General features: G+C 39.0%; 1 protein-coding gene across 1 annotated transcript in view; it reads left to right on the top strand.

Annotated features, from left to right (window-relative positions):
- PREX1 (phosphatidylinositol-3,4,5-trisphosphate dependent Rac exchange factor 1) overlaps positions 1-27,677 on the top strand; it is a 631,853-nt gene that overhangs the window by 594,427 nt on the left and 9,749 nt on the right. The window contains exons 34-36 of the mRNA XM_053690087.1: positions 23,891-24,034; positions 25,053-25,170; positions 27,570-27,627. Coding sequence (XP_053546062.1) covers positions 23,891-24,034; positions 25,053-25,170; positions 27,570-27,627 — 320 coding nt within the window. The remainder of the gene's footprint in view (positions 1-23,890; positions 24,035-25,052; positions 25,171-27,569; positions 27,628-27,677) is intronic.

The raw sequence follows: 27,677 nt of genomic DNA on the forward strand, positions 1-27,677 counted from the left end.
TTAAGCCTGTATTTAAATCGGTTGCTCCGCCTTGGAGCTTAAATTTAGTTCTTAAGGTTCTTCAAGGGGTTCCTTTTGAATCCATGCATTCCATAGATATTAAGCTTTTATCTTGGAAAGTTTTGTTTCTATTAAGAATATCAATCAAGAGATTGTTGTTACTTCTTTGTGTCCTATTCCTTCATCAAAAAAGGAACGTTTATTGCACAATCTTGATGTGGTTTGTGCTTTAAAATTCTACTTACAAGCAACTAAAGATTTCGATCAGACATCTTCATTGTTTGTTGTTTATTCTGGTAAACTGAAAGGTCAATGGGCTACGGCTACCTCTCTTTCTTTTTGGCTGAGAAGCATCATCCGTTTGGCTTATGAGACTGCTGGACAGCAGCCTCTTGAAAGAATTACTGCTGATTCTACTAGAGCTGTGGCTTCCACATGGGCTTTTAAAAATGAGGCGTCTGTTGAACAGATTTGTAAGGCGGCGACTTGGTCTTCGCTTCATACTTTTTCCAAATTTTCCAAATTTGATACTTTTGCTTCTTCGGAGGCTATTTTTGTGAGAAAGGTTCTTCAAGCAGTGGTGCCTTCTGTTGAAAGGTCCCTGTCTTGTCCCTCCCTTCATCCGTGTCCTAAAGCTTTGGTATTGGTATCCCACAAGTAATGGATGAATCCATGGACTCGATACATCTTACAAGAGAAAACATAATTTATGCTTACCTGATAAATTAATTTCTCTTGTGATGTATCGAGTCCACGGCCTGCCCTGTTTTTTCTAAGACAGGCATTTGTATTTTTATTTTTGAAACTTTCAGTCACCACTGCACCCTATGGTTTCTCCTTTTTCTTCCTAGCCTTCGGTCGAATGACTGGGGGGTGGAGTTAAGGGGGAGCTATATAGGCAGCTCTGCTGTGGGTGCTCTCTTTGCCACTTCCTGTTGGGAAGGAGAATATCCCACAAGTAATGGATGAATCCGTGGACTCGATACATCACAAGAGAAATTAATTTATCAGGTAAGCATAAATTATGTTTTTTTCTGGTTCCAGAAAAGGTCAGAAAGCCTCTGCCAACATTTGGTAGGAAGGTTCTTCAGGCAGCTATCTCAGTTTGATTCTAGTGCCTATGATTTGAGTTTTTTTGAAATTTTTAAGAAATGTAATTATTTTTTGGATTTAATTTCTCAGCAAAAATAGCTGTTTTTATTTTATCTCTCCCTCTCTAGTGACTCATGGACTTCCACATCTTGGGTATTATATCCCATACATCACTAGCTCATGGACTTGCCACTTACATGAAAGAAAACATAATTTATGTAAGAACTTACCTAATAAATTAATTTCTTTCATAGTGGCAAGAGTCCATGAGACCCACCCACCCAGCCGCATTCATTACTTATGGGAAATAAGAACCTGAACCAGGAGTAGGCAAAGACCCACCAGTCAAAAGGCATAAATACTACTCCCACTTCCCTTATCCCCCAGTCATTCTTTGCCTTTCATCCTAATAGACTCGTGCTGCGGGTGTCGTTCGCAGTATCTATAGTGTAATCTTGGATTTGCTTTGAGGTTCCTTTTCCTCATTGAGATAGCCTACCGCTGGTCGGCTTGGGACCTGTTGCCTTGGGCGTTGACTTATGGAAGTCTTGTTTCCTCCTTTATGATTCCATTGTGGATCTCGGGGGAGTGTCTAGGGTTTTGGCAATCTAGCTCGTTGTCCTATCTGTATGTTCCTGTTATGCCCCTAGGATTGGGGTTGGATCAGGATGGGTCCTATTGTCTCCCTTTTAGGGAGTCTAGGGTAATTTCAGTTTGATACCTTGGCGGAGGATGGGCTCTGGACTTTCTTGTAAGGGGGTTCCTTTCCCATTAATCTTTCGCGTCTTGGGCTAGCTTTAGCTCGGTTTATCATCTGTCCCTGTTGTCTCTGCCTTCTGCAGACTTGTTCACGGAGCATGGGTTGGACTTGTTGGTCGTCTTGTTGCTTGTGGAAGGGGGCTTGAGTGGTTGCTCTCAGTCTTGGCCCTTTTGTTTGGTTCTGAGAGGTCTGGTTTCCTTTTGGTCTTAGGATTTGCGCTGGTCACTCATCACTTTGGGCGTTCTATGCATGTGCAATCATTTGTTGATTGATTTGTCTTGTGGCTTTTTCCTGAGGGGCTCTGGTCTCTCTTGGATCAGCTTCGCTGCAGAGTAAGCGGAAGCTTTACTGTTGGGAAACAGCTGCAGTCATTTTTCTTTGTCTTTTGGTAAGCTATTGAGCCCAGGTGGCTTGGTGATTAGCTTGTCTGTCTAGCAGGTTACAGTTCCTGAGTTTGTACTCATCTGTGATTATTTGCTATTTTCTATCTGTTTTCTGTGAGCTTACCCTTAGGGGTTGTGTTCTCAGGTTTCAGGGTTTTTCCCCCCTTTTCTCAAGTTTGCCGGGTGGTTCTTCCCTTACTTTTGTGTAAGGGATGGTTTCTATTGGTCGAATAATTTGACCTACGGTTAGTTTTTCTAACCAGCTTGCGGAGAGTTGCTGTTGTCTACATGGCAACTGTTGTTCCTTGAGCGCTAGCATGCAGTTCGAGGTTCCTTGTGAGGTGTTTGTTCAGAACCTTCGGGGGCAGTTGGATCCTTGGGATCTCCTTGCTCAGGAAGTTGAGTCAGGAGGGATGTTCTGCGGTCTAGAGTGGCGTAGTGTTGGTCTGCGCTGTTTCAGTTGCACAGGAGCAGGATGTTTCGTCTCCGTTTTCGGATGGGGGCTCTGCTTATTTTTGCGCCTTTGGGTTTTATCATCCTTTTTTCTGTCTGTCTCCTGAGTCTTTCTCTGGCTACGGGAATTTTTCCTTGCTTGTGAGACGTCCTCAGTTTCTTGTGGTCTGGGGTGTGGGACTCGGTCTGTTTTCACCTGCTCTCTGGGTTGAGGGTTTTTCCCTCACTTCCTCATTTATTTGGTGACGTTTTCCCCCGTTGTCTTGCTGTTTTGGCATTCCCTGGTTTTGAGATTCGTTTGTTTCTTTCTGGTCCCTTCCGGACTTTTCATATAGTCTGTCCGGGCATAGCCTACTGAGTGGCTTAGGGTTGTCTTCTTGTCACCCTGGGCGGTGTTCCTTTTTCTGTCTTGTATCTTCCCTCTGGGATTTTTTAGTCAAGGTCCCTCGCTTGGTTGATGGGCTGTGTCGGGGTTGTTGCCCCTGTCAGATGTTGTCCTGGAGGAGGTAGGTGCTCTCGGTGGGCCCACTCGTGGTTCTATCTAGGTTCTTTGGACTGTTGGTAGATTTGTGTCTCTGGTACTGCTTTTTGCAAAATGTTTTTCGTTCCCTTTTTTGGACTTACTGGGACTTTGTGTTTCTTGGGAATCTGTTTTTAGGTGGGTGCCTTTATTGGTCCGCCTCTTACCCTCCCGTTTTGGCATTCTGTGTCCTCTTTGGCTTGGGTAATTAATGCAGCTGTGGACTCTTTCCCATTAGGAAGAAAAACATAAATTATGCTTACCTGATAATTTCCTTTTCTTCCTTGGGAAAGAGTCCACAGCCCCCCGCTTGTTTTTTTGAGGCGCTGATGTTTTTATCTTCTGGCGCCCTTTTACCTTGATGCTTCTTCCACTGTTCCTTGTTCTTCGGCTGAATGACTTGAGGATAGGGAAAGTGGAAGGAGAATTTATGCCTTTTGACTTGTGGGTCTTTGCCTCCTCCTGGTGGCCAGGTTTTTATTTCCCATAAGTAATGAATGCAGCTGTGGACTCTTTCCCATGGAAGAAAAGGAAATTATCAGGTAAGCACAATTTATGTTTTTTTTTTTATAAAGCACTTTATCCTGTTTCTCTTTTTTATGCGTTTTACTCCTTTTACACATCACTAACTTGGCTATAGGTTAAACTGAGGTATGAGTGAGGTGGGAGGTGTATTTATAGGCATTTGAGGTTTGGGAAACTTTGCCCCCTTCTGGTAGGAATGTATATCCCATACGTCACTAGCTCATGCACTCTTGCCACTATGAAAGGAAATTAATTTATCAGTTAAGTTCTTACATAAATTATGTTTTTCCCACTAGCTTAAGGTGATTTTTTTTTTTTGTTTAAATAATTTTTATTAGAATAGGGTTCACTAGGTTACAACAAATCAAAATGTAAATTCTTGACATAGTAGACAAATAAGCAATAATACTATATTATCAAATTAAGCATTGTCAAATAACAGTAAACCAGTGGCCCAGCTTTTTTGTGGGTGGCGAGGGGGGGGGGAGGTAGGATAAATGAGGGATAAACAAAAAAGGGAAGTATAAAGATTGTTGGGAGAGAAAGGAAGAGAAAGGAGAAACAATCTGAATTCAATGCGTTGAGTTAATACTACACAGCTCGGTGATTTGATCAAGGTGGCTTATGGGGATCGTAATGTGCACTCAAAGGAGCCTGGGGTCTGGGGTAGGGGAGGGGAGAAAATCAGGTCGTACACTGACAAGTTTGTACTGGTAGAGTTGATAGCTTAAAGTAATAGATTTATGTTCTTAACTAACAGCTAATAATTCGTATGTTTAATTTTTATTTTTAAATTTTTAAATTTTTAAACCCAGTAAACGATTCAGAGTGTTCTTCTATTGGTTCCTAAACTGCTTTAAAGGGTACTATGAGGTCTTTGCTCCCAGATAAATTGTACATTAGTTATCATCTCTTGTTTACCTAGGTAGCAGTAGTGCATTCTTTCTAACAGTATCACATGATTAACCTCGGCTATCCATTGGGCTATTGTAGGAGTTTCTGTTGATTTCCATAATCTGGGGATTAATCTCTTAGCGCATGTCAGCATTAGTAAAAATAGCTTTTTCCTATAGGCGCAAGGGAGTTTTGGAGTATGGTTAAGGAGGATGATGTGTGGGTTTAGCGTGATTTCTATGTTTAGCGTTTCGCTCATATGTTTAGCCACTTGTTGCCAAAATATGGTTAAACTCGGGCAGGACCACCAGATATGTGCCATGGTGCCCGTCTCGCCACACCTTCTCCAACAGCTAGAAGAGGCTGTCGGGTAGATAGCTCGCAGGCGATGTGGAGTCAGATACCAGCGGGCCATGATTTTGTAATTTAGTTCTGATAGCAAGAGGGAGATTGAAGAGGTGTGTATGTTACGGAAACAACGTTTCAAATCTTCATCGCATAGATCGTATGGTATTTCCTCAGACCACCTATCTAGGTATAAAGGGCGTGTCTCAGGAAATTTATTCCTAAGGATTTTATATACTATGGATAAGTGAGCTCTCGTAATAACAGGGTTGGTACATAATTGCTCAAATGCGGTTAGTGGCCTAAGGATATCTCTCTTGTGTGGGTTGTTATGTATAGCATGCCTAATTTGTAGGTATGCATACCAGCTATGAAAAGGGGGCCCTAGTTCTTCTTCTAGTACAGTTCTGTCTTTTATGCCCAGTGGACCTACAAAAAGGTATAGAGGAAGGTTCTGCAAATGCCTTACTGGGTTAGTATGAGTAAATCTACTGTGTTGTAAGAACATGTGGTTGTGAAGTAGTGGGGTAAGTGGAGAAATTACAGTCGATACACCTTTGGTGTGAGATATGACATAATCCCACACTTCGAGTGTAGCTCTAATGTAGTCATTACGCTGTGCCAAATGTGGTCTCGTGGCTTTAGGAAGCCAGGGTAAGTCTCTCATGTGTCTGATCTGTGACAAGTGTCCCTCTGTCTGTACCCATAATTTTGCTGGAAGTGCGTGATTCCAAGAAATTATCCTTGCTAAATGTGCTGCTCTGTAATAGTTGGTGATATTAGGAACATTGAGACCCCCGTCCTCTTTGCTAAGGTATAATGTGTATTGTGCCACTCTAGAGCGTTTGTACGACCAGATGAATGAGTTAATTAGCTTTTGTTGTGTCTTGAGATATGAGTTTGGGAGAGCCAGTGGGAGTGTTTGGAAGATATATAGGTATTTAGGAATGATCATCATTTTAACTGTGTTAATTCTTCCAAACCAGGACAGATGTCCCTGTGAGTGCCACTTTTCCAATAAGCTCTTGGTGTGCGACTGGAGTGCGAGGAAATTGTCTGTAAAAAGTTTGTCAGTATCATATGATATAGCTATTCCTAAGTATTGAAGTTTATCTGTTATGTTAAACCTTCCTATGTGTGCTATAGTTTCAACTTCTTGTGATGTTAAGTTGATCGGCATTAGGCCAGATTTATCCATATTAATAGAAAAGTTAGAGACTTGTTTATAGTTCTCCAATGTGTCGAGAAGTGCCGGAAGTGTGGTCGATGGTGATTCTAAAGTGAAAATCACGTCGTCCGCGAACAAGAGGCATTTCTGGTCTATTTCACCTAGTTTTATGCCCTGGATATGCGGGTTATTCCTCACTTGTATTGCTAAAATCTCTACTGTTAATGCAAATAGCAAGGGCGAGAGTGGGCACCCTTGCCTTGTGCCATTCGATATAGGGAACGATTGGGAGGTAACGTCATTGATCTTAACTCTAGCGCTTGGGTTATGATATAGGGCCTGTATTCTCTTAACAAACATTTCGGAGAAGCCAAACTTCGACAGGGCGGCCCACATGAATTGCCAGTCCACCCTGTCGAAAGCTTTCTCCGCGTCGGTGGATAGTAGGAACATTGGAGTATGGTTGTCACGGGCAAATTGCAAAGTATGGAGCAGTCTTATAGAGTTATCTTTGGCCTCTCATCCTCTAATGAAGCCCACCTGGTCCGGATGAACTATTTTAGGCAGAACTGTGTTTATGCGGTTTGCTAGGATTTTGGCGTATAGTTTCATATCTATATTAATGAGTGATATTGGCCTATAGTTGCCTACAATATCTGTAGCCTTATTCGGTTTCGGGATCACAGTTTTTAATGCCTCTAATAAAGTGCTAGGGAAAACTTTACCTCGGTCTATGTCTGAAAAGAGTGAGCAGAGATGAGGGCTTAATTGCTCTTGTAGGAGCTGGTAAAGTTTTGCGGTAATGCCATCCGGACCAGGGGACTTCCCACCAGGTAATTATTTGATTACCTGGGCAACTTCTTTTATTGTAATAGGGGAGTCTAGCATTTGCCTGTCATCTTCCGTAAGGGAGGGCGTAGGTATGTCCGCTAGGAAGGAATTCAGCTTGATCTGTGCATCTAATGTTGGGGCTTTTGTTATATTGTATAAGTTTGTGTAGTAGGAAATAAACTCATTTGTAATCTCCTCAATTTTAGATGTGTGTTTATCTGACGTTACTTTAAGAGATTTAATAAAAGAAGAGTATTTCTGCTTTTTAAGTGACCTGGCTAGCATGCGACCTGCCTTGTTGCTGTCCGCGAAGAATCTAGATTTAGTTGTGAGGGCTCTCATATGCGCTCTTTGTGTTAGAAATTTGTTAAGGTTTTCTCTGGCTTCATTTAAGTTAGCGAGCTTAGTGGTAGAATTGGGATCTGCCTTATGCAAAGTTTCTTGCACGGTCAATGCAGAGGTTAACTCAGAGAATTGAGTCGCATATAATTTTTTCTGTTTGGCATTGTGTTTTATTAGGATGCCACGTATGTAACATTTGTATGCCTCCCAATTGTTCGCGGACGACGTGTCCTCTGGCTTATTCAGGGAGAAGAACTCCTCTGATGACGCTTTAAGCTCATCTATTACCTCCTGACTAGTGAGCAAGGAATCATTAAGTCTCCAGTTGAATGTGTTGCGTGACCTGCCTGTCCATTTAAATGTTGTAGTAACCATGCTATGGTCGGACCAAGTTGTGTGGGTTATTTTGGAGTGTATCATGTTCGAAAGGAGAGCTTGACTACTTAGGATGTAGTCCAATCGAGAGTATGAATGTTGCGGGTGGGAAAAAAAGGTATAGTCCCTCTTAATTGGGTGTGCTATTCTCCAGGTGTCAAAGAGGTTTATGGAATGTAGGGCCATATAGTTATTCTTTAGGGTGTTTTTACGTAAGTATGATCTTCCTGTTGAGGTGTCTAGTGCAGGTTGCATGGGGAAGTTAAAGTCACCTCCAAGTATAATCGGGCCCTTAGCATTGTCTATAAGAGTGTTAATCACTGATTTATAAAAGTAAATGGTGAGTTTGTTTGGGGCATATATGTTGGCAAAAGTTATCGGGGTCCCGTAGCAAAGTCCAACCAGGACAAGCATCCTGCCTTCCTTATCTACGTACTTCTGCAAGAGTTCAAAGGGAGTATTGCATCTGAATGAGATGCACACTCCATTTTTCCTATTTGGACCTGAGTTACAGTAATGCTGGTCAAAGTATCTCTTGGATAATGTGGGTTCTTTGTGTCTAGTGAAATGGGTTTCCTGAGTCATTGCTACGTCTATTTTCCTCTTGTAGAAGTCATGGAAAGCTATGGAGCGTTTCTCTGCTGAGAGGAACCCCTTAACATTTTGGGTTGCAATTTGGAGTGTGCCCTCTCTGTTGTTAAGTTTTTGGGCCATAGTGTGGTAACGACGGTGTGCTATGATATTAAGAAAGAGCTAATCTAGCCTAGTCAGTGTATTGGGTTGAGTTAGAACGATGAAGGTGAGGTGTATAGGGGTGTGGGTATTGGTGAAAAGGTATTGGGGGGAAGAGAGCTGTGGGGGAGTTAGGGATTGAAATAAAAGCAAAAATGAGGGGGACTGAGGGGGTGGAAATGCTGGGGTAAAACCTGCAGTTCAGAGTCCGCAATCCAAGCTCCAAAGTGCAGGGACTAACGATTGAGGTCTGCGGTTGTAAGTTCCAAGTTGGGGGCTTTTTTACAGACCGGGTGTCTAAGTGTTTTTGTTAAAGTTCGGTAATGCGGCTATTGTTTAATGGGAGATATTTAGCTTAACGTGGAGCTAACTAGTGCTATACTTTAATCATAGCCCTCGATCGCTTTTTAGGTACTATAGGGGAATGGGACGTCATGTTGACGCACTTTGCTCCGTAGAGCAAAGATAATAATTTTAAGATGTTTAACTATATATAATTAAGGAACAGGATTTGGTATACTTCTACGGTAATATGTGCTTATGTGGTGTATGGAGCTGACTCGTTTTGTACATAGAAGAGTATGAGAAAAGATATAACAGTTGGGTGATTATAACAAACAATGACAACAATAACACAACAGAGTAAGATAACAAAGTCTCCTTAATAAAAACTTTTTTGTAAAACTAGAGTTCTATAAGTAGGAACATATGTACTAATTCAACATAAGGAAACCAAAACTCATTGCAGATCACATTTTATAAGTAATGTGCTTATACAATGTGAGAGATCTAGATGTTAGAACAGATTAGTTGGGTCTATGACCAGTTTGAGATCTAAGTAACTATGGTGGATATCTATATGAGCAAAACTAAGAGGTCGCCCTTATAACAACTGTATATATATTCAGCCTAAGAACATTGTATACATATATAGGTCTCTTATTGGGCAATTCAGCTTTTCATTGTCATATGGACAACATGACTAGGAGCAGAAATGGGTAATCAAAAGTACTTATCCAAGTGAGTCTGTGTCCATTGTGTCAGCCTCCGTCTGTAATAGTTGTCTTCTTTTGTTCTGTTTATTTAGCAAGTCAGGGTTTGGACGCCTTTAAGATTTAGGGCTACCCTGGGTTTTCTGGTTCTCTTGTTGTGATTGGGAGTCTGCAGTAGAGGGCTGTGGAATGTTCATCATGTTGCAGAATCTGTTTATTTCTGATACAGAGGTACACTCTATCTTCTTGCCATTTTTCATTGTTATTACTGACGTGGGGAAACCCCATCTGTAGGGGATACGTAGCGATCTTAAGTGGGATGTAAGAAACTGAAAGTCTCTTCGTTTTTGTAATGTTCTCACCGATAGATCTTGGTAAATCTGAATTTTGTGGCCTTGGAAGTTTATAGCTTGTCGTTTTCTGGTTATGTTGTAGAGCTCTTCCTTTTGTCTGTAGTTCTGAAAATGTACTACGATATCTCTAGGCGGGGAGTCATCTGGGGGTTTCGGACGGAGAGCGCGATGCGCTCTATCAAGTGGTATAATTGAATCTTCAGAGGTCTCCTCTCCCAGTATTTCTGCAAACAGGGCCTGTAGATAATCCTGGAGTTCGTTGTTCAGAACTGTCTCTGGGACCCCCCTGAAGTGTAAATTACCTCTTCTTGAACGATTTTCCAAATCGTCAATCTTGTCTTCTAAATCAATTATGTGTTGGGATTGATGCGTTTGATTTGCTGCAAGTTTTGCTATTTTTTGCGCCATCACATACTCGTGCTCCTCTAATGAGTCGACTCTGTGACCAAGGTCATTCATTTCCTTTTTCAAGTCAGCGCATTCGTCTCTGATGCACGACTTTACTTGTTCAATCAGGGCCGCTATAGCCTTATAAGTAATAGGGGGGTCATTTTCTAGTTCTTGCTCTGTGGGTGGCAAGCAGACAGGGGCAACCAAGATGTCAGTGTGGTCACTAGTGGTGGGAGCTTGCGGTGTACTCACTGCCGTTTTGTGTACTGCCTGGTCCATTTGTTTAAAGAACTCATGCACCGCTCCCTGATTAACCTGCGGAGGTTTAAGAGCCTTATCTTGCCTGGTGTTTTTCCTCTGTGACATGTTGGCTTGCTGTTGTTTTGTAAATGTCCTCTCTATTCAGCCAGAGACCTCTGTACCCCCAGGGAAATTAACCCTCACAGGGTGATCACGGAGAAAGGGAGTTGGGTATGACCCGTCACCACAATGTGTGACGGAAAATGGAGTAGGGGTACAGGGTATAGATAGATACGTGACCAACTCTAATAAGGCCTAGAAGCCTGCAAAAATCTTCTTTAGTACCGTTCTGTAAGTTAGGCAGAGATTTTATAAAAAGTGATGTTTCTCGTTTATTGCGTGACTTAAAGCTAGCAGGTTCCAGGCACTGTAGTGTTACATAGGATGTTTAGCTCGGTATTGGTGTCAAGTATATCTCATACTGCAGCTGTACATAACAGGCTATGTTTGTTGGTGCTTTAACATTGTCCCAGTGTATCTGTTAGTTATCAACGCCATTTTACTTTGATCGACCACTTTCAGTTAGCCCAGGGAAAGTTTCTGTTATGCGGGCCAAACAACTTCTCTAGCTTGATAAAATGTCTCTACCAGTAAGGCAATGGAGTATTTTTGCTTCCCAGTGGGCACGTGTAATCAAGTAAACAGAGTGGGATTACTTAGCTTTATATACTTTATATACGTTACCGCCACAGTTAGTCTCCATATGTCAGCGGTGTGTCGCAGTTGCCTCCGTGGGAGACTGTAAGTCTGCTGTCTGCTGCCGATAATGACCCTGTCTGGGGAACTAGGAGTTTGTGAGTTCAGCTTGGGATCAGCCGCAGATATGTACAGTGGTTCCGCTTGCGTCCCACGCGGCAGGTGTCTCGCTCTCTATGCTAGGCCGCAGTTCCTTCTGATTGTGCCGGGGTTCGGTGTTTTACCCGGCTGTTTGAGGGGTCACACTGTATTGTCGGCAGGAGGTTCCGACTAGATTCTCCACTGTGTTCTCACCAATTAAAGCATTTTGTGCCGCTTTTAATGTCAAAGGCACCCAGTCTGTACACGGAGCCTCAGTGCAGTGCGGCCATCTTAGTCGGCCGTTCGCTCCGCCCTCTAGCTTAAGGTGATTTTATGTGCATTTTCTAGTTTCCTACCCAATGCAGTGTCATTCATTTCTTCTTCTGTCTTTTTATCATAATCCCTCTAAATGACTGAGATGTGCTCTTAAATAAAACAAACAAAAAATAGACAAAAATCTTGTGGATATGGTTTGAGCTGTGAAAGAACTTCAAGATCAATGAAACCTTGTTTCCATGATGGTGTTGCTTAACCACTGTTTTGCATACCAGGCAGCAAAGGATTCTCCTTTTCCTTTTACTGCTCACTCTACTAGTTACTATAGTTGTAACTTTGTTAGCAGCTTGCCATAAGGCATAGGTTAAACAGTAAAGCGGCCAGGTGGTCCTCTTTGCATACCTTCGCTGAATTTGATCACTTCATTTCCAAAGCTGAGTCAGCCTATGGAAGAAATGTTTTACATTTAATAAAAAAAATGCTGATAAAGGGGGTAATATAGTAATTATGGATAATAGTACGTATCTAAATATGTGCCTCAAAATTTTAAATAACAAAGTCAACTATGTGATTCTTCTAAATTATCCCACTGAGAAATATACTAAGGAACTGAGATCTCTACTGGAGAGAGGTTTCAGTAACAGACTAATCACCAAGGATGAATTTAATTTCATGTGTAATATGTCAGCTAGGATAGCAACATTTTATAGCTTGCAAAAAATTAATAAAGATCAAAAATAACCCCCAGGCAGGCACTGAAAAAGTGAGTATCTTTATTGACAAAAAATTACGGAATTTATTCTAGTCATTGACATCATATGTTCAGGGTACTAAAGATGTTTTAAACTGTTTAGAGAACGTAGTAGTTGCAAGCGATATATTGCTTGCTAGCATTAACATAGAAAGCCTATACTGAAATATCGAACATCATTTGGTCAAAGCAATTAAACACTTCTTACAAACTGTGAATCCAAGAGGGAGTTTAAATTATGAGTTTATTTTGGAACTCAAACTTTGTTTTAAAAAACATTTACTTTTTCTTTAACAACAATGTGTATCTGCAGAAAAGAGGCACAGTAATGGGTACATGCTATGCCCCAACTTATTTGAATCTTTTTTAAGATGGATTGAACAAATCAGTATCCTTAATGATGATAATAATCCATATATGAAATATAGGGATCTTTATATAAATATAAGCTATATTGATGATGTGCTGGTTCTATGGACTGTCACTAAAAAGATTTTGATCTTTGCTCTGGTTAAATAATAATGAGTTTGGTATGAAATACACATACAGTATGTAATTGATGAGACATCTAACTAATTTTTGGATTAGGAATGGAATGGTTATTTAAACATTGCAGAAAATGTAATCAGATTTGCACAAGTAGGTTTTTCTCCCACTTTTCTTGCTCCGTTGACTTCTATGGGGGAATTCATTAACGTGGTCACAATATTCTAACTTTGGCTTTTTGAGCACTTGTGTGAAAACTTTTTACTTTCAACATGTTATGCGTGTGCTACCCGACGTGCATACAAAGCTTACTTCTAGTGCATTTAACCCTCGAGCGGGAGTGCAAAATACCGCTCCGCTTCACCTGTCTATTGTTCTACTATACCGCTGTCTCTTTTTACAATGTCTCTTTCCTGTGGAAACTATCTCTTGTTAAAGGCACAGTCTAGTCAAAATTAAACTTTCATGATTCAGATAGGACATGCAATTTTAAACAACTTTCCAATTTTCTTTTAATTTACTTTTATCATCAAATTTATTTTGTTCTCTTGGTATTCTTTTTTCAAAGCTAAACATAGGTAGGCTCATATGCTAATTTCTAAGCCCTTGAAAAAAGTTTTTTTTTTTATAGCTAGACAGCGATAGTTCATGTGTGCCATATAGATAACACTGAGCTCCCTCCAATGGAGTTATTTATGAGTCGGCACTGAATGGTTAAAATGCAAGTCTGTCAAAAGAACTGAAATAAGGGGGCAGTCTGCAGAGGCTTAGATACAAGGTAATCACAGAGGTAAAAAGTATATTAATATAACTGTGCATTGACGTGCGGTGAGGTCAAGGTCTGGTGAGGCATTGGCTATGATACACTGGAGAAACACATATATGAACCCAATAGAGGTAGCTTGAATTAAACTAAAGCATTGTTTCTCAACTGTGGTCCTCAAGTACCCCCAACAAGGCAGGTTTTCATTATAGCTGAACCAGTGTACAGGCGAAATAACCAGCTAATGGTAGCAAGTTAGTAACCATGGTGTTACTGATCAGCTGATTACTTCACCTGTGCACTGATTCAGCTGTAATAAAAACCTGGCCTGTTGGGGGTACTTTAGGACTATGGTTGAGAAATACAATTATTTGGCATAGTGCCAGTTAAACTCACTTCTCTACTCACTACTGTGTTGTAAAAAGCAAAATAATCTACCATACTTAAAGGTGCCACAAATCCACTACTAGTTTCCTATTATGAGTGGGAGAAGCTTGAAGATACATTGCATGCAGCCCTGCTTAATGGAGCACACAGAAACTGCCCTTGCATACCTTTTAGCCTAACAAGGGATTGCTATATAGAGTTTAAACGGTGCATATCCCAATACCAACAGATAAAAGCATGTAGTAAAGTATTGTATACATCTCATGTACAGCTCCAATACCAGCAGATAAAATCATGCAGTAAACTAATGTATTTCTCAAATACAGATGCAATGCCAGCAGATAAAAGCATGTAGTAAAGTAATGCATATCCCAAATGCAGCTCCAATATCAGCAGATTGTTTTGTTAAAGTTTTTCTGAATATGTTTTGAATTTTTTAATGTGAAACCTGAAACTGTATGTGGTTGCTTCAACGGTAACTAAGCATGCATGAAAATCTCATCCAAAGAGAAAAGCACAAGAAGAGCCTAATACATTTTTTCAGGCATGTGTACCCTGTGACCTTCACCTGTAAATGTGATAAACAGGACCCTCCGCCCTGTCCTTGTGGCTGTAACTCATACTTAATATCTTCCTTCAAATGAAAAGATATTTAATTTTTGAAGCAAATAAACAACTCCCAGAAACATAAATTATAAAGAGCTCTTTTAATCTGTGCTGTGCACAAGGAGGAGGCTTTGGGTATTAGGAATGCTTAAGCCTTGACATGGTTTTATTGCTGGAAAAAAGGCTTTGGCAATCATGTCCCTTTATATTAGCATTTCAGTTTCTTCCACTTATATTGCAACACCTGGGAAATATTAACCGTTGGGCCGCCATGGGATGAGTTGACCATGTCATGGGTATAGCACAAAAACACAGCTCATAGGAGCATCAAGCAGTGAATAAAAAGATCCTTATTCATGTCATGGGGACTATGAGAATGAGATTACAATTTTCCATTCCACTCGTTATTGGATATTGCTTTGGCTTTTTCAGTCTGTTAAACCTGCTTTGCAGATCCATTTAAGATGGTATGTGTGTCTTATTAGTAAATCAGTTAAAATAGTAAATATACAAATATTAACATTTTTATAGTGATCATGTCTATGTCATGAATAATGTTGTTTGCAAGGAAAGATTAGGTGCAGTAACTGGGCTTTGTAAGGAATAGGCGCACAGCTTCAGTGCCATTCACCAGTGACACAGGAACAAAATCTCAAGGTCACGGGGTTAACACCCCTGGTAAACACAGCCTTATTGTCATAACACCCTCTAACACATACCTAACCATATTGTAAGAGCAATCCATGGCTTAAAATGGGTTAATATCCTCCTTTTGCATAGCCATATTTTCAAGGCAACACTTGCATGAGAATGTGTCAATAAAACTACCCCAATTATATGTAACTGCCTGGTAAGAGCACCAAGTAGATGATAATTAAATAACCCTTTATGGTTAAAACAGACCATAGCTCTGAATGGGTTAATATCTATTTATACATAACCACGTCGACAGAGGATTCCATTGATGACAATGGATTAATAATTATATGGCTATGTATGGATTAATATCTCCCAGTTGCCCATTTTTATTAACATTGTCCCCAGGTTCACATCCTTTTGGTCAGCACACACACCCTATGGCACTGAATAGATTAATATGTCACGGTGCAAAATCTAATGGTCAGATGCAGTTTAGTTATCTACCCACTGTGGTCCTGAGCCTACCTCATGCACTTGTCACTTTTTGAAAGGAGAAAAAATAACTTACTATAATAACGGCATCCTCCAGGGCAGTAGCACTAGGGCAGGGTAAGCAGCTCCTCTTCTTCTTATCTCTCTCCTCGGCAGCTCTGCTGAGTCAGGACTCAGAACTGGCTCCTGGCAACCACTCTGTCTCCTGCAACACCGTCACCTGACTCACAACGGTCACTGTCACCCTGTCACACGTGGTTAGTCAGCACTGGCAGCAGCTGTTCCCAGACAAGAGAGCCACGTGTTCATGATGGTGTGCACTGACTTCCAGCACCGCTGATTGGCTGTCTGGTTGAGTTTAGCTCCATCATAGAGGCGGCTTGGAGAGCCACCTCTATTGGAGCGTAAATGGGCCGCAAAGAGCTACTACATTTTATAAAATTTAGTAAACCTTATCAATCATCCATGTTGAGCAATTAATGGAGTGCAGCTGAACGGCTCACTGCCTCTCCTTAATTGTGCAACATTGATGGATTGCTATGGTGGCGCCGGCGGAGGGGGGGAGGTGAGTGGTACCTGGGGGGGCGGAGTCAGTCAAGGTACACAATACCAGACAACTTTTTTTTTAAAATTAATTATTAAAAACTTGTTTTTATGAGTTGGCCACTAAATATACATTTAAAAAAAAGTTGCACTTTTTTTTGTATCCCAATTCAGAAGAAAAAGTTTTGGTGCATTGTAGGGTAATATCGAAAGTAAATTTTTTGGCGGTGGTTTCATGTGTTTGCAACATTTTACAACACATCCTTTAGTCTGTGTAAGAAGTTTACTTTGTACTTTGCCACAGTATTAGTTCTATAATGGAGCAGACTGGCTTGGGGGGTTCAGTACACTCTTTAGAGCTAGGTTCTGCTCTGGTGTTATACCCATATTACTTTTAGATTGGTGACTTAGGCACTGTCTTTAGTTATAAGTTAGTAGAATGGAAATGTTTTCCTTGGGTGGACCCCTTGTGGGGCTAGATCCTCAGATTTTGGTCTTTTCATGTAATACAATGTTGTATGTTTTTCAAAATACTTAACCGTGCTAATGCATCTGCTTATTGCTATATCTGAGGTTCAGTGCATTGGTTGCTGACAATTTTTCTAATGTCTGCTTTGCTGTCTTTAGCACTATATACCTGTAACAATGGTTGTAGCAATGTTATACATTGTTGTAGGCACTGCTGCCATAGTCTGATTTAGGTTGAAGATAATTTTGGCCAGTACAATACTACTTGTATTTGGTTATCTTCCTTTCTCTGGTTTGTGGATTACATTAATTCACTAATTTATATTGATTGTTTTCCTTTATAGTCTTAAATGGACGGGAAACCTCAATTATTATTTTTTGTGATTCTGATTTTTTTTTATCAAATTTGCTTAATTTTCTTATCTTTTGCTGAAGGGGCAGCAGTGCACTACTGAGAGCTAGCTGAGCACATCTAGTTAGGCAATCACAAGAGACAAATGTGTGCAGGCACCAATCAGAAGCTAGCTCCAACTTGTGTAGGATAAATGTGCATTTTGTTTAACAAGGGATACTAAGAGAACAAAGAATATTTGAAAATAGAAGTAAATTGTGTCTTAAAATGACATGCTCTGTCTGAATCGTGCAAGTTTAATTTTGACTTTCCTATCCCTTTAAGTATATGAGAGATTGTATATACAGTCATTTATTTTGGCTGTTCATTGGTGGGGAAAATAAAAGCCATAAATTAAAAAGCCATAATTTATGTTTTAGGTAACTTATGCCTATGTTTAGGTAATTTATGGCTATTATTTAATATGTTTATTTCCTATCACTGCACGTCACTGTAACAGTGTTGGTTATGCAAAGCTGGGGAATGGGTAATAAAGGTATTATATATATATATTTTTTAAACAATAACATTTCTGGAGTAGACTGTTTCTTTAATCGCTGATTTGGAAAAAATAAATAAATCGTTTTTATCGGTCATAAGAATGTAATGTGTATTTTCTGTTTGCATATAATTATGTGTATTTGCACAAACAAACGGATTAACCTGTAAGGGATTGTTTGTTTACAATTTGGTTCTTGCTTTACAGTTGATATACGGAACCTAAAGGTGTGTTCATTTTTTTCGGAAAGACTATATGATCGACGTCTTAGGGTATTTCTAGAAATGTTTTTGAGTTTGATATGATACAGTCTCAGGACGACTATTTATTTTTATTTGATTCAATCTTTTCTTAGGCCTAGAGTTAGAGTTTGGCGGTAGCCGTGAAAACCAGCGTTAGAGGCTCCTAACGCTGGTTTTAGGCTACCGCCGGTATTTGGAGTCAGTCAGGAAAGGGTCTAACGCTCACTTTCCAGCCGCAACTTTTCCATACCGCAGATCCCCTTACGTCAATTGCGTATCCTATCTTTTCAATGGGATCTTTCTAACTCCGGTATTTAGAGTCGTGTCTGAAGTGAGCGTTAGAATTCTAACGACAAAACTCCAGCCGCAGAAAAAAGTCAGTAGTTAAGAGCTTTCTGGGCTAACGCCGGTTCATAGAGCTCTTAACTACTGTGCTCTAAAGTACACTAACACCCATAAACTACCTATGTACCCCTAAACAGATGCCCCCCCACATCGCCGCCACTCTAATACATTTTTTAACCCCTAATCTGCCAACCGCCACGTTATACTTATGTACCCCTAACCCCTAATCTGCTGCCCCCACTATCGCTGACCCCTGCATATTATTATTAACCCCTAATCTTCCGTCCGTCCGCACGCCGCCGCCAGCTACATTATAGCTATGTACCCCTAATCTGCTGCACCTAACACCGCCGACCCCTATATTATATTTATTAACCCCTAATCTGCCCCCTCAACGTCGCCTCCACCTGCCTACACTTATTAACCCCTAATCTGCCGAGCGGACCGCACCGCTACTATAATAAAGTTATTAACCCCTAATCCGCCTCACTCCCGCCTCAATAAACCTATAATAAATAGTATTAACCCCTAATCTGCCCTCCCTAACATCGCCGACACCTAACTTCAAGTATTAACCCCTAATCTGCTCACTGCTACTCTAATAATTTTTTTAACCCCTGAAGCTAATTTTAACCCTAACCCTAACACCCCCCTAAGTTAAATATAATTTTATTCTAACGAAATAAATTAACTCTTATTAAATAAATTATTCCTATTTAAATCTAAATACTTACCTGTAAAATAAACCCTAATATAGCTACAACATAAATTATAATTATATTATAGCTATTTTAGGATTTATATTTATTTTACAGGTAACTTTGTATTTATTTTAACCAGGTACAATAGCTATTAAATAGTTAAGAACTATTTAATAGCTAAAATAGTTAAAATAATTACAAAATTACCTGTAAAATAAATCCTAACCTAAGTTACAATTAAACCTAACACTACACTATCAATAAATTAATTAAATAAAATACCTACAATTACCTACAATTAAACCTAACACTACACTATAAATAAATTAATTAAATACAATATCTACAAATAAATACAATGAAATAAACTAACTAAAGTACAAAAAATAAAAAAATATTTACAAACATCAGAAAAATATTACAACAATTTTAAACTAATTACACCTACTCTAAGCCCCCTAATAAAATAACAAAGACCCCCAAAATAAAAAAATGCCCTACCCTATTCTAAATTACTAAAGTTCAAAGCTCTTTTACCTTACCAGCCCTGAACAGGGCCCTTTGCGGGGCATGCCCCAAAGAATTCAGCTCTTTTGCCTGTAAAAACCCCCCACATACAATACCCCCCCCAACATTACAACCCACCACCCACATACCCCTAATCTAACCCAAACCCCCCTTAAATAAACCTAACACTAAGCCCCTGAAGATCTTCCTACCTTATCTTCACCATACCAGGTTCACCGATCGATCCAGAAGAGCTCCTACGATGTCTTGATCCAAGCCCAAGCGGGGGGCTGAAGATGTCCATGATCCGGCTGAAGTCTTCATCCAAGCGGGAGCTGAAGAGGTCCATGATCTGGCGGAAGTCTTCTATCAACGGCATCTTCAATCTTCTTTCTTCCGGATCCATGTTCATCTTGCAGACCTCCGACGCGGAACATCCTGCTGGCCCGACGGACTACTGACGAATGAAGGCTCCTTTAAGGGACGTCATCCAAGATGGCGTCCCTTGAATTCCGATTGGCTGATAGGATTCTATCAGCCAATCGGAATTATGGTAGGAAAATTCTGATTGGCTGATGGAATCAGCCAATCAGAATCAAGTTCAATCCGATTGGCCGATCCGATCAGCCAATCAGATTGAGCTCGCATTCTATTGGCTGATGGGATCAAGACATCGGAGGAGCTCTTCTGGATCGATCGGTGAACCTGGTATGGTGAAGATAAGGTAGGAAGATCTTCAGGGGCTTAGTGTTAGGTTTATTTAAGGGGGTTTGGGTTAGATTAGGGGTATGTGGGTGGTGGGTTGTAATGTTGGGGGGGGGGTATTGTATGTGTTTATTTTACAGGCAAAAGAGCTGAATTCTTTGGGGCATGCCCCGCAAAGGACCCTGTTTAGGGCTGGTAAGGTAAAAGAGCTTTGAACTTTAGTCATTTAGAATAGGGTAGGGCATTTTTTTATTTTGGGGGTCTTTGTTATTTTATTAGGGGGCTTAGAGTAGGTGTAATTAGTTTAAAATTGTTGTAATATTTTTCTGATGTTTGTAAATATTTTTTTATTTTTTGTAACTTAGTTCTTTTTTCTTTTTTGTACTTTAGTTAGTTTATTTCATTGTATTTATTTGTAGATATTGTATTTAATTAATTTATTGATAGTGTAGTGTTAGGTTTAATTGTAACTTAGGTTAGGATTTATTTTACAGGTAATTTTGTAATTATTTTAACTATTTTAGCTATTAAATAGTTCTTAACTATTTAATAGCTATTGTACCTGGTTAAAATAAATACCAAGTTACCTGTAAAATAAATATAAATCCTAAAATAGCTATAATATAAATATAATTTATATTGTAGCTATATTAGGATTTATTTTACAGGTAAGTATTTAGCTTTAAATAGGAATAATTTATTTAATAAGAGTTAATTAATTTCATTAGATTTAAATTATATTTAACTTAGGGGGATGTTAGTGTTAGGGTTAGACTTAGCTTTAGGGGTTAATACATTTATTAGAATAGCGGTGAGCTCCAGTCGGCAGATTAGGGGTTAATGTTTGAAGTTAGGTGTCGGCGATGTTAGGGAGGGCAGATTAGGGGTTAATACTATTTATTATAGGGTTAGTGAGGCGGATTAGGGGTTAATAACTTTATTATAATAGCGGTGCGGTCCGCTCGGCAGATTAGGGGTTAATAAGTGTAGGCAGGTGGAGGCGACGTTGTGGGGGGCAGATTAGGGGTTAATAAATATAATATAGGGGTCGGCGGTGTTAGGGGCAGCAGATTAGGGGTACATAGGGATAATGTAAGTAGCGGCAGTTTACGGAGCGACAGATTAGGGGGTTAAAAATAATATGCAGGGGTCAGCGATAGCGGGAGCGGCAGAATAGGGGTTAATAAGTGTAAGGTTAGGGGTGTTTAGACTCGGGGTACATGTTAGAGTGTTAGGTGCAGACGTAGGAAGTGTTTCCCAGAAAGACAACAATGGGGCTGCGTTAGGAACTGAACGCGGCTTTTTTGCAGGTGTTAGGTTTTTTTTCAGCTCAAACAGCCCCATTGTTTTCTATGGGGGAATCGTGCACGAGCACATTTTTGAAGCTGGCCGCGTCCGTAAGCAACTCTGGTATCGAGAGTTGCAGTGGCGGTAAATATTATAAAAAGAAATTCCTGAGGAGGAAAAAACTTAAGAGGATGCGCTTGGAACACAGGTTATCAAAGTGGGACCTACCACTTTATGATTGGGTTTGTACCCGTATGCATAAATAAAAAAAAAAAAAAAAAAAAAAAAAATTATTTTTTTATAAACAGCACAGTGTTTGGTATGTGTAAAAAATTATAATAATGACGAAAATAAATTGTGTGTAAAACAAGTGCTCAGGACAATTTGTGTATAATATTAGTGATACATTGAAATAATCAGATATCACAGATAAACAATGATATTTGTGGCGATTAGTAAAATATATAAAAAAAGTACTTATCAATGTCCCAAAAATTGCTGTGATGTAAAAAATAAGTGTCCAATCCTAATATGTGAACAGTGATGTGTTCAGGTGTTTGGCGTGCTCCTCTTGTGTCCCGCGGTGCGATGGGTCAGGGTGTCTAGAATGGAAGATAAACAAGGGGCGCCAACATAGTGTGAATCGTTCAAACAACAAATATAAAAGTGATGTGCAAAAAACTACTCACAAGGAAAGTGGCACCTTAAATGAATAAGGTGCGATAAAGCAGGCTGACATTCAAATTCCAGCAGTCAGTACGCTGGAGGTCTCACCCAGAGGACCTGTGGAATCCAGATAGGCGTCTAGAAAGTAGCACCCACGTTTTTCAGGGCCAATGGCCGGACCAGGTGAGCTGCAAGCTGATAGGTGTTCTCCTGCTGCACTCACGCCACCGAGACTTTTCTCCAAAAACGACAGTGTCAGTGTATGAAAGGTTCCGTGGTAAAAGTCCTGTTTCAAAAACAAGTGGATCGTGGAAAGAAGCAAAAATACCGGGTCGTGGTATAAAACAAACAGTATTTATTTTGCAACGCGTTTCTCAGTCTATTCCAGACCGTTTCATCAGGCACCTGATGAAACGGTCTGGAATAGACTGAGAAACGCGTTGCAAAATAAATACTGTTTGTTTTATACCACGACCCGGTATTTTTGCTTCTTTCCACGATCCACTTGTTTTTGAAACAGGACTTTTACCACGGAACCTTTCATACACTGACACTGTCGTTTTTGGAGAAAAGTCTCGGTGGCGTGAGTGCAGCAGGAGAACACCTATCAGCTTGCAGCTCACCTGGTCCGGCCATTGGCCCTGAAAAACGTGGGTGCTACTTTCTAGACGCCTATCTGGATTCCACAGGTCCTCTGGGTGAGACCTCCAGCGTACTGACTGCTGGAATTTGAATGTCAGCCTGCTTTATCGCACCTTATTCATTTAAGGTGCCACTTTCCTTGTGAGTAGTTTTTTGCACATCACTTTTATATTTGTTGTTTGAACGATTCACACTATGTTGGCGCCCCTTGTTTATCTTCCATTCTGGCGGTAAATATGCCTGTACGCTCCCTTTTTGGAGCCTAACGCAGCCATTCTGTGAACTCTCAATACCAGAGGTATTTAAAAGGTGCGGCCAGAAAAAAGCCAGCGTTAGCTACGCGGGTCGTTACCGACAAAGCTCTAAATCTAGGCGCTATTGTTCTATATCGCGCACGCTATTACACACTGGTAGATTGTTTGTTATTTTATGTTTTGACTTCTCTCCACCCATTATAACTATAGCTCCACTTTATACCTTGTAAAGTGACATAAAAGTCAGATATACACTTAAAGGGACAGTCTACACAAAAATTGTTATTGTTTAAAAAGATAGATAATGTCTTTACTACCCATTCCCCAGCTTTGCACAACCAACATTGTTAGATTAATATACTTTATAACATTTAAACCTCTAAATTTCTGCCTGTTTCAAAGGCTCTATAGACAGCCTCTTAACACATGCTTTTGTATTTGCTTTTCACAACAGGAGACAGCTAGTTCATGTGGGCCATATAGATAACAATGTGTTCACGCCCAGGGAGTTATTTAAGAGTTAGCAAAACACAGTACTAAATGCAACTCAATAGATAATAAATACAAAGTCATGTGAATCAGAAGATGCTTAGATACAAGGTACTCACAGTGGTAAAAAGTGCATTAATATAACCGTGTTGGTTATGCAAAGCTGGGGAATGGATAATAAAGGGATTACCTATGTTTTAAAACATTAACAATTCTATTGTAGACTGTCCCTTTAAACATTATTAAAATGTTTGCTACCTTTGGTTTATAGAGTTCTTACCTGGATGGCTTCAATTTCTTTCAATAAGGTTTAATTTTATATAGAACTTTTTCCCCTTTAAACAACAGCAGCAGTAGAGAAACTAAATCTAATTCCCAAATATAATAAAACAAACTGGCAATATATGGGACTTTTAGCACAGCAGAATTTGGTTTGGCAATATGTTGAAACATTTAGAAGCCCCAGGATGTGAAACTTTACATAAATACATATGTATTTTCTTTTTCTTGTGTTTTTAGACACTCCAGTTTTTCATCATATAGAAGGAAGTCGGCAGTCCTTAAAAGTCATATTTTACCTCGACAGTTTCCATTTCTCCAGGCTACCTACCAGATTTGAGCATGGGGGAAGTTTAAAACTACAATCTGTTTTATTTACAAAAGGTAACTCTTTTTTTGTTTTTCTTATGTTTTTGGATGTTCTAAAGAAAATAAATGTGTTAATTGTGTACATCTATCACTGAAAACAACTGAACATTCAGTGTTCCACCTGTGTGAGCCATCTGCTGTTATGCGTTTAATAAAAGCACAGACCTAGCTATGCTTGAAATGTATAATTTATTACTATGCAAAATTAGCAAGTGTAGCAACTCAACTGATTCCTGCTGGTTGTCCCATCTCAGTCTCTTAAAGGGCTAGTATATAATGTAACTCAACAATGACAATACTTTACCAAAGATATCATTTAATTCATAGCCATCAGATCTGTGAAATATCTACAAAGCAAGTCCATTGTATATTGCTTGTCCATTCAGTGTTACTTCTCTTAAAGAAGTGGTAAAGGGAAAAAAACGATTTCTAATTTTATAGCATCATTTAATCAAAATGGAGAATTATGCTGTAGAAATAAACATAAACGTTATTATTTTGTATTTGCCCATATGGAAACTAAATGATGCTGCAGCACATCCTGGGGATTTAACAGTGGACAGTAGCAAGGCTCATACATAAAGATAGCTTTATCTGCTGCAGGTATAAGGCTAGATTACAAGTGGAGCTCCCACTTGCTCGTGATCTCTGCAATGGAGGTTTTTTGTGCGTGTCGGGTAGTCTGCGTATTACAAGATAAAAGTAAACAGTTTGCTTACTAACCCAACGTGCTCAAATGCTGCACTTGGAATATTAACATTATCCCCCATAGACATTTAGCTTTTAGAGCTTCATATAACCTCTGACTGTTTTGTTCAGTGCTTAATATAAAAGTGTTTTCTCCTAATTTCAACAGTTTAATATGTGGCACATTTATGAAGAAACAGGGAGTCTCTGCAGGTTATTTATTTTCTCCAGGTGGCTCTGTCATAGGAGCAGATATCCAAGGCTGGATAAGGCCAATATTGAATTTTCTATATAATTTTTTTATATCCTAGCTGCACTGAATTATGTTTTGTGTTTTCAACCATAGCTTTGGAAAGCTTGGAGGGCCATTTTCAGCCTGGAACAAATGCACCGCTGGAAGAACTACAACAGGAGATTAATGGACTTTCCATGGAAAAAGTACAAAGTTACTACCGTAAACTCAGGTATTATGGGACCCTTGTGTATTTCCTATTAATGAACAAGAAACACTTTAAGGGATTAAGGCAGTTCATATTGTTCATTATTTGGGCGTTGTACAGGCGCAATCCTTTACTTTATGTTCTGTTTTTGAAAGCTGCTAAGTTACTTTTTTTGTTTGTTAGGCACAAATTTCCTACATTCTCATACCAGAAGGGACAATTCTGCTCTTATATTCTGGGTCTTACGCAGTAATTTTAAACAACCAAATGTATCTATCTTTTGTGTCACATGCAGATAAAAAAATACTACTTATGTGTTTTTGATTTGATATTTGAACTTTAAAGCAAATGACTGGGTATAAACTAAAGCTGAAAAGCCTATCAGCATATATATGTTTAAACCTCTTGCAGAATATAAAACTCACTCATCTAGTCCAAGCACCTCGTAAGAATTTCATTATAGAATAACTCTCATGTATGGTTAGTAGTATGGCTGTGATTGCTAAATTCATTATTAAGAGTCATTTCTTTAGATGTTTAAACTTAAATCCTAGGCTTTAGCTTCAGCATCATATTTTACTTTACTGATCTACTCCTTATTCAAAGCTATAGAATGATCACTTGTTAAAGGACCATAGATTATTGTAGATCAATTAATTGATCAACATATGCACAATACAAAGAAAATTCAATAACAATTACTCTGAACTTCAAATGAGCAGTAGATATTTTTTTTTCTCACATCTTTCAAAATGTCTCAGATTTTCCTGCTCTATATCATCTGATAGCTATCTGCAAATTACAGACTCATATGTATACACTGTCAACTCTTACACATGCTCAGAGCTGAAACCTCAAAATGTGTGCATATAAAAAGATGGTGCACAATTCGATAAATAAAATTAAACGTTTTTTTTTTTAAATTGCATTCTCTATTTAAACCATAATGAAAGTTTCATTTTGACTTAAAGGGCCACTGTAAGTAAATATTTTCTATGCCTGTTAATAACTAACTACCCCAAATACGATTTTTATCAATAGCATTTCATTAACATATCTCTACCGTATATCAGAAATCTTGTCTGCAAATTTAATTGTTTTCCAAACCCACTCCGTGGGTATCCTTTGCTCTGTACCAATCCATTTACAATACCTAGGTTTCAAAATGGCGCTTTAAACACAAAGTTATTGGTTTAAGTATTTTGAACACACAGTGCTGAAAATAGTGGGCAGGATAACGTGACATCATCGGCGAATAAAAGATATAACTTTTAGAACGTTATGAAACTTCGTTTTTGAGAAAATATAGGTCAGTAGGTTTTAATTAATGTTTATTAACTTTAATATGTTAGTTGTTTAGCTTAAAAATTATAACAGAAAGTAATCCTTTAAGCATCCCTTTAAGAAGTTGAAGACAAGAAATAGCTAGTCATGGAATACTTGAATAAAAATCAGACATATTGCTAATTTATTTAGAGATTATGGTGTTTACTAAGGAACTCTCCTAAACAGTATTGTAGAAAAATATAGAATTTTCAGAATAAAAATAGGAACAAGAAGATAATCTGGCAAGCTAACAAAAAAAAAGAAATTGAGTGAAAAAAGTAAAATTAAAAAATATAAACAAACAATTACCATGTCTTTTAGGAAGTCAAACAATCTTCTTTATTATACATTGTTTCCCACTATACAGCTCCCATGTTCACTGGCTTAGTTTAGAGCTTTACAATGGAGTGGCTGAAGATGCTACTCACTACAGCCCCCTCTACAGGTTGCTTGCATAACATACTTACTACATAACATACTACATAACATACAGACTACACACACATACACTACTGCAAGATTGGGCTCAAGACCCTAGCACGTTCTTGGGCGACATCCAGTATGCTCTCATCGAAATGGGCCAAGTTTCAACTAAAGAGAAATAGGTAGATCTGATAATAAAAGTAAATTATAAAATCTTACATTGTATTTAAATTTCACAATGTGTCTGAACTTTAAACCAATTCTATATTTTCTGAGTGAAAGATCAGCAATTAAACATGTTGTATGGTTCAATTATATGTTCTAAAAATTTTTTGTTTCAAAGTAATATTGAAACTAACCAGAAATGTGTGTTTGTGCACAACCCATCTCTGGTTCACTGACTGTTAAAGACAGAACGTTTGGACGATATGGGTACATTCCTATTGGCATGAAAACAAAATACAGACAGTAATAATATTGTCAATGCTGTCATTTATATGGAGCAAATACAAAAATGTATTCAACGACCCTATTAGAATTGATGGTTTATGTTATGAGATGGTTGGAAATACAGTTAGCTTACCATGCATAAACTAAATACATAAAAATACACCCAAGCACATGTATGTAAGAAGTTTTGACATTATCTTTTCTCTCTCTCTACTTATTTTCAGGGCATTTTACCTTGAAAAATCAACAGATTCCAATACCACAGCTATTAAAATTGACCAGGTATGTAAGCAATATATTAACCCATTATGATTCATGTTTCTACAGTAATA

This window comes from Bombina bombina, chromosome 1, assembly GCF_027579735.1.
Source record: "Bombina bombina isolate aBomBom1 chromosome 1, aBomBom1.pri, whole genome shotgun sequence".
Lineage (NCBI taxonomy): Eukaryota > Metazoa > Chordata > Amphibia > Anura > Bombinatoridae > Bombina > Bombina bombina.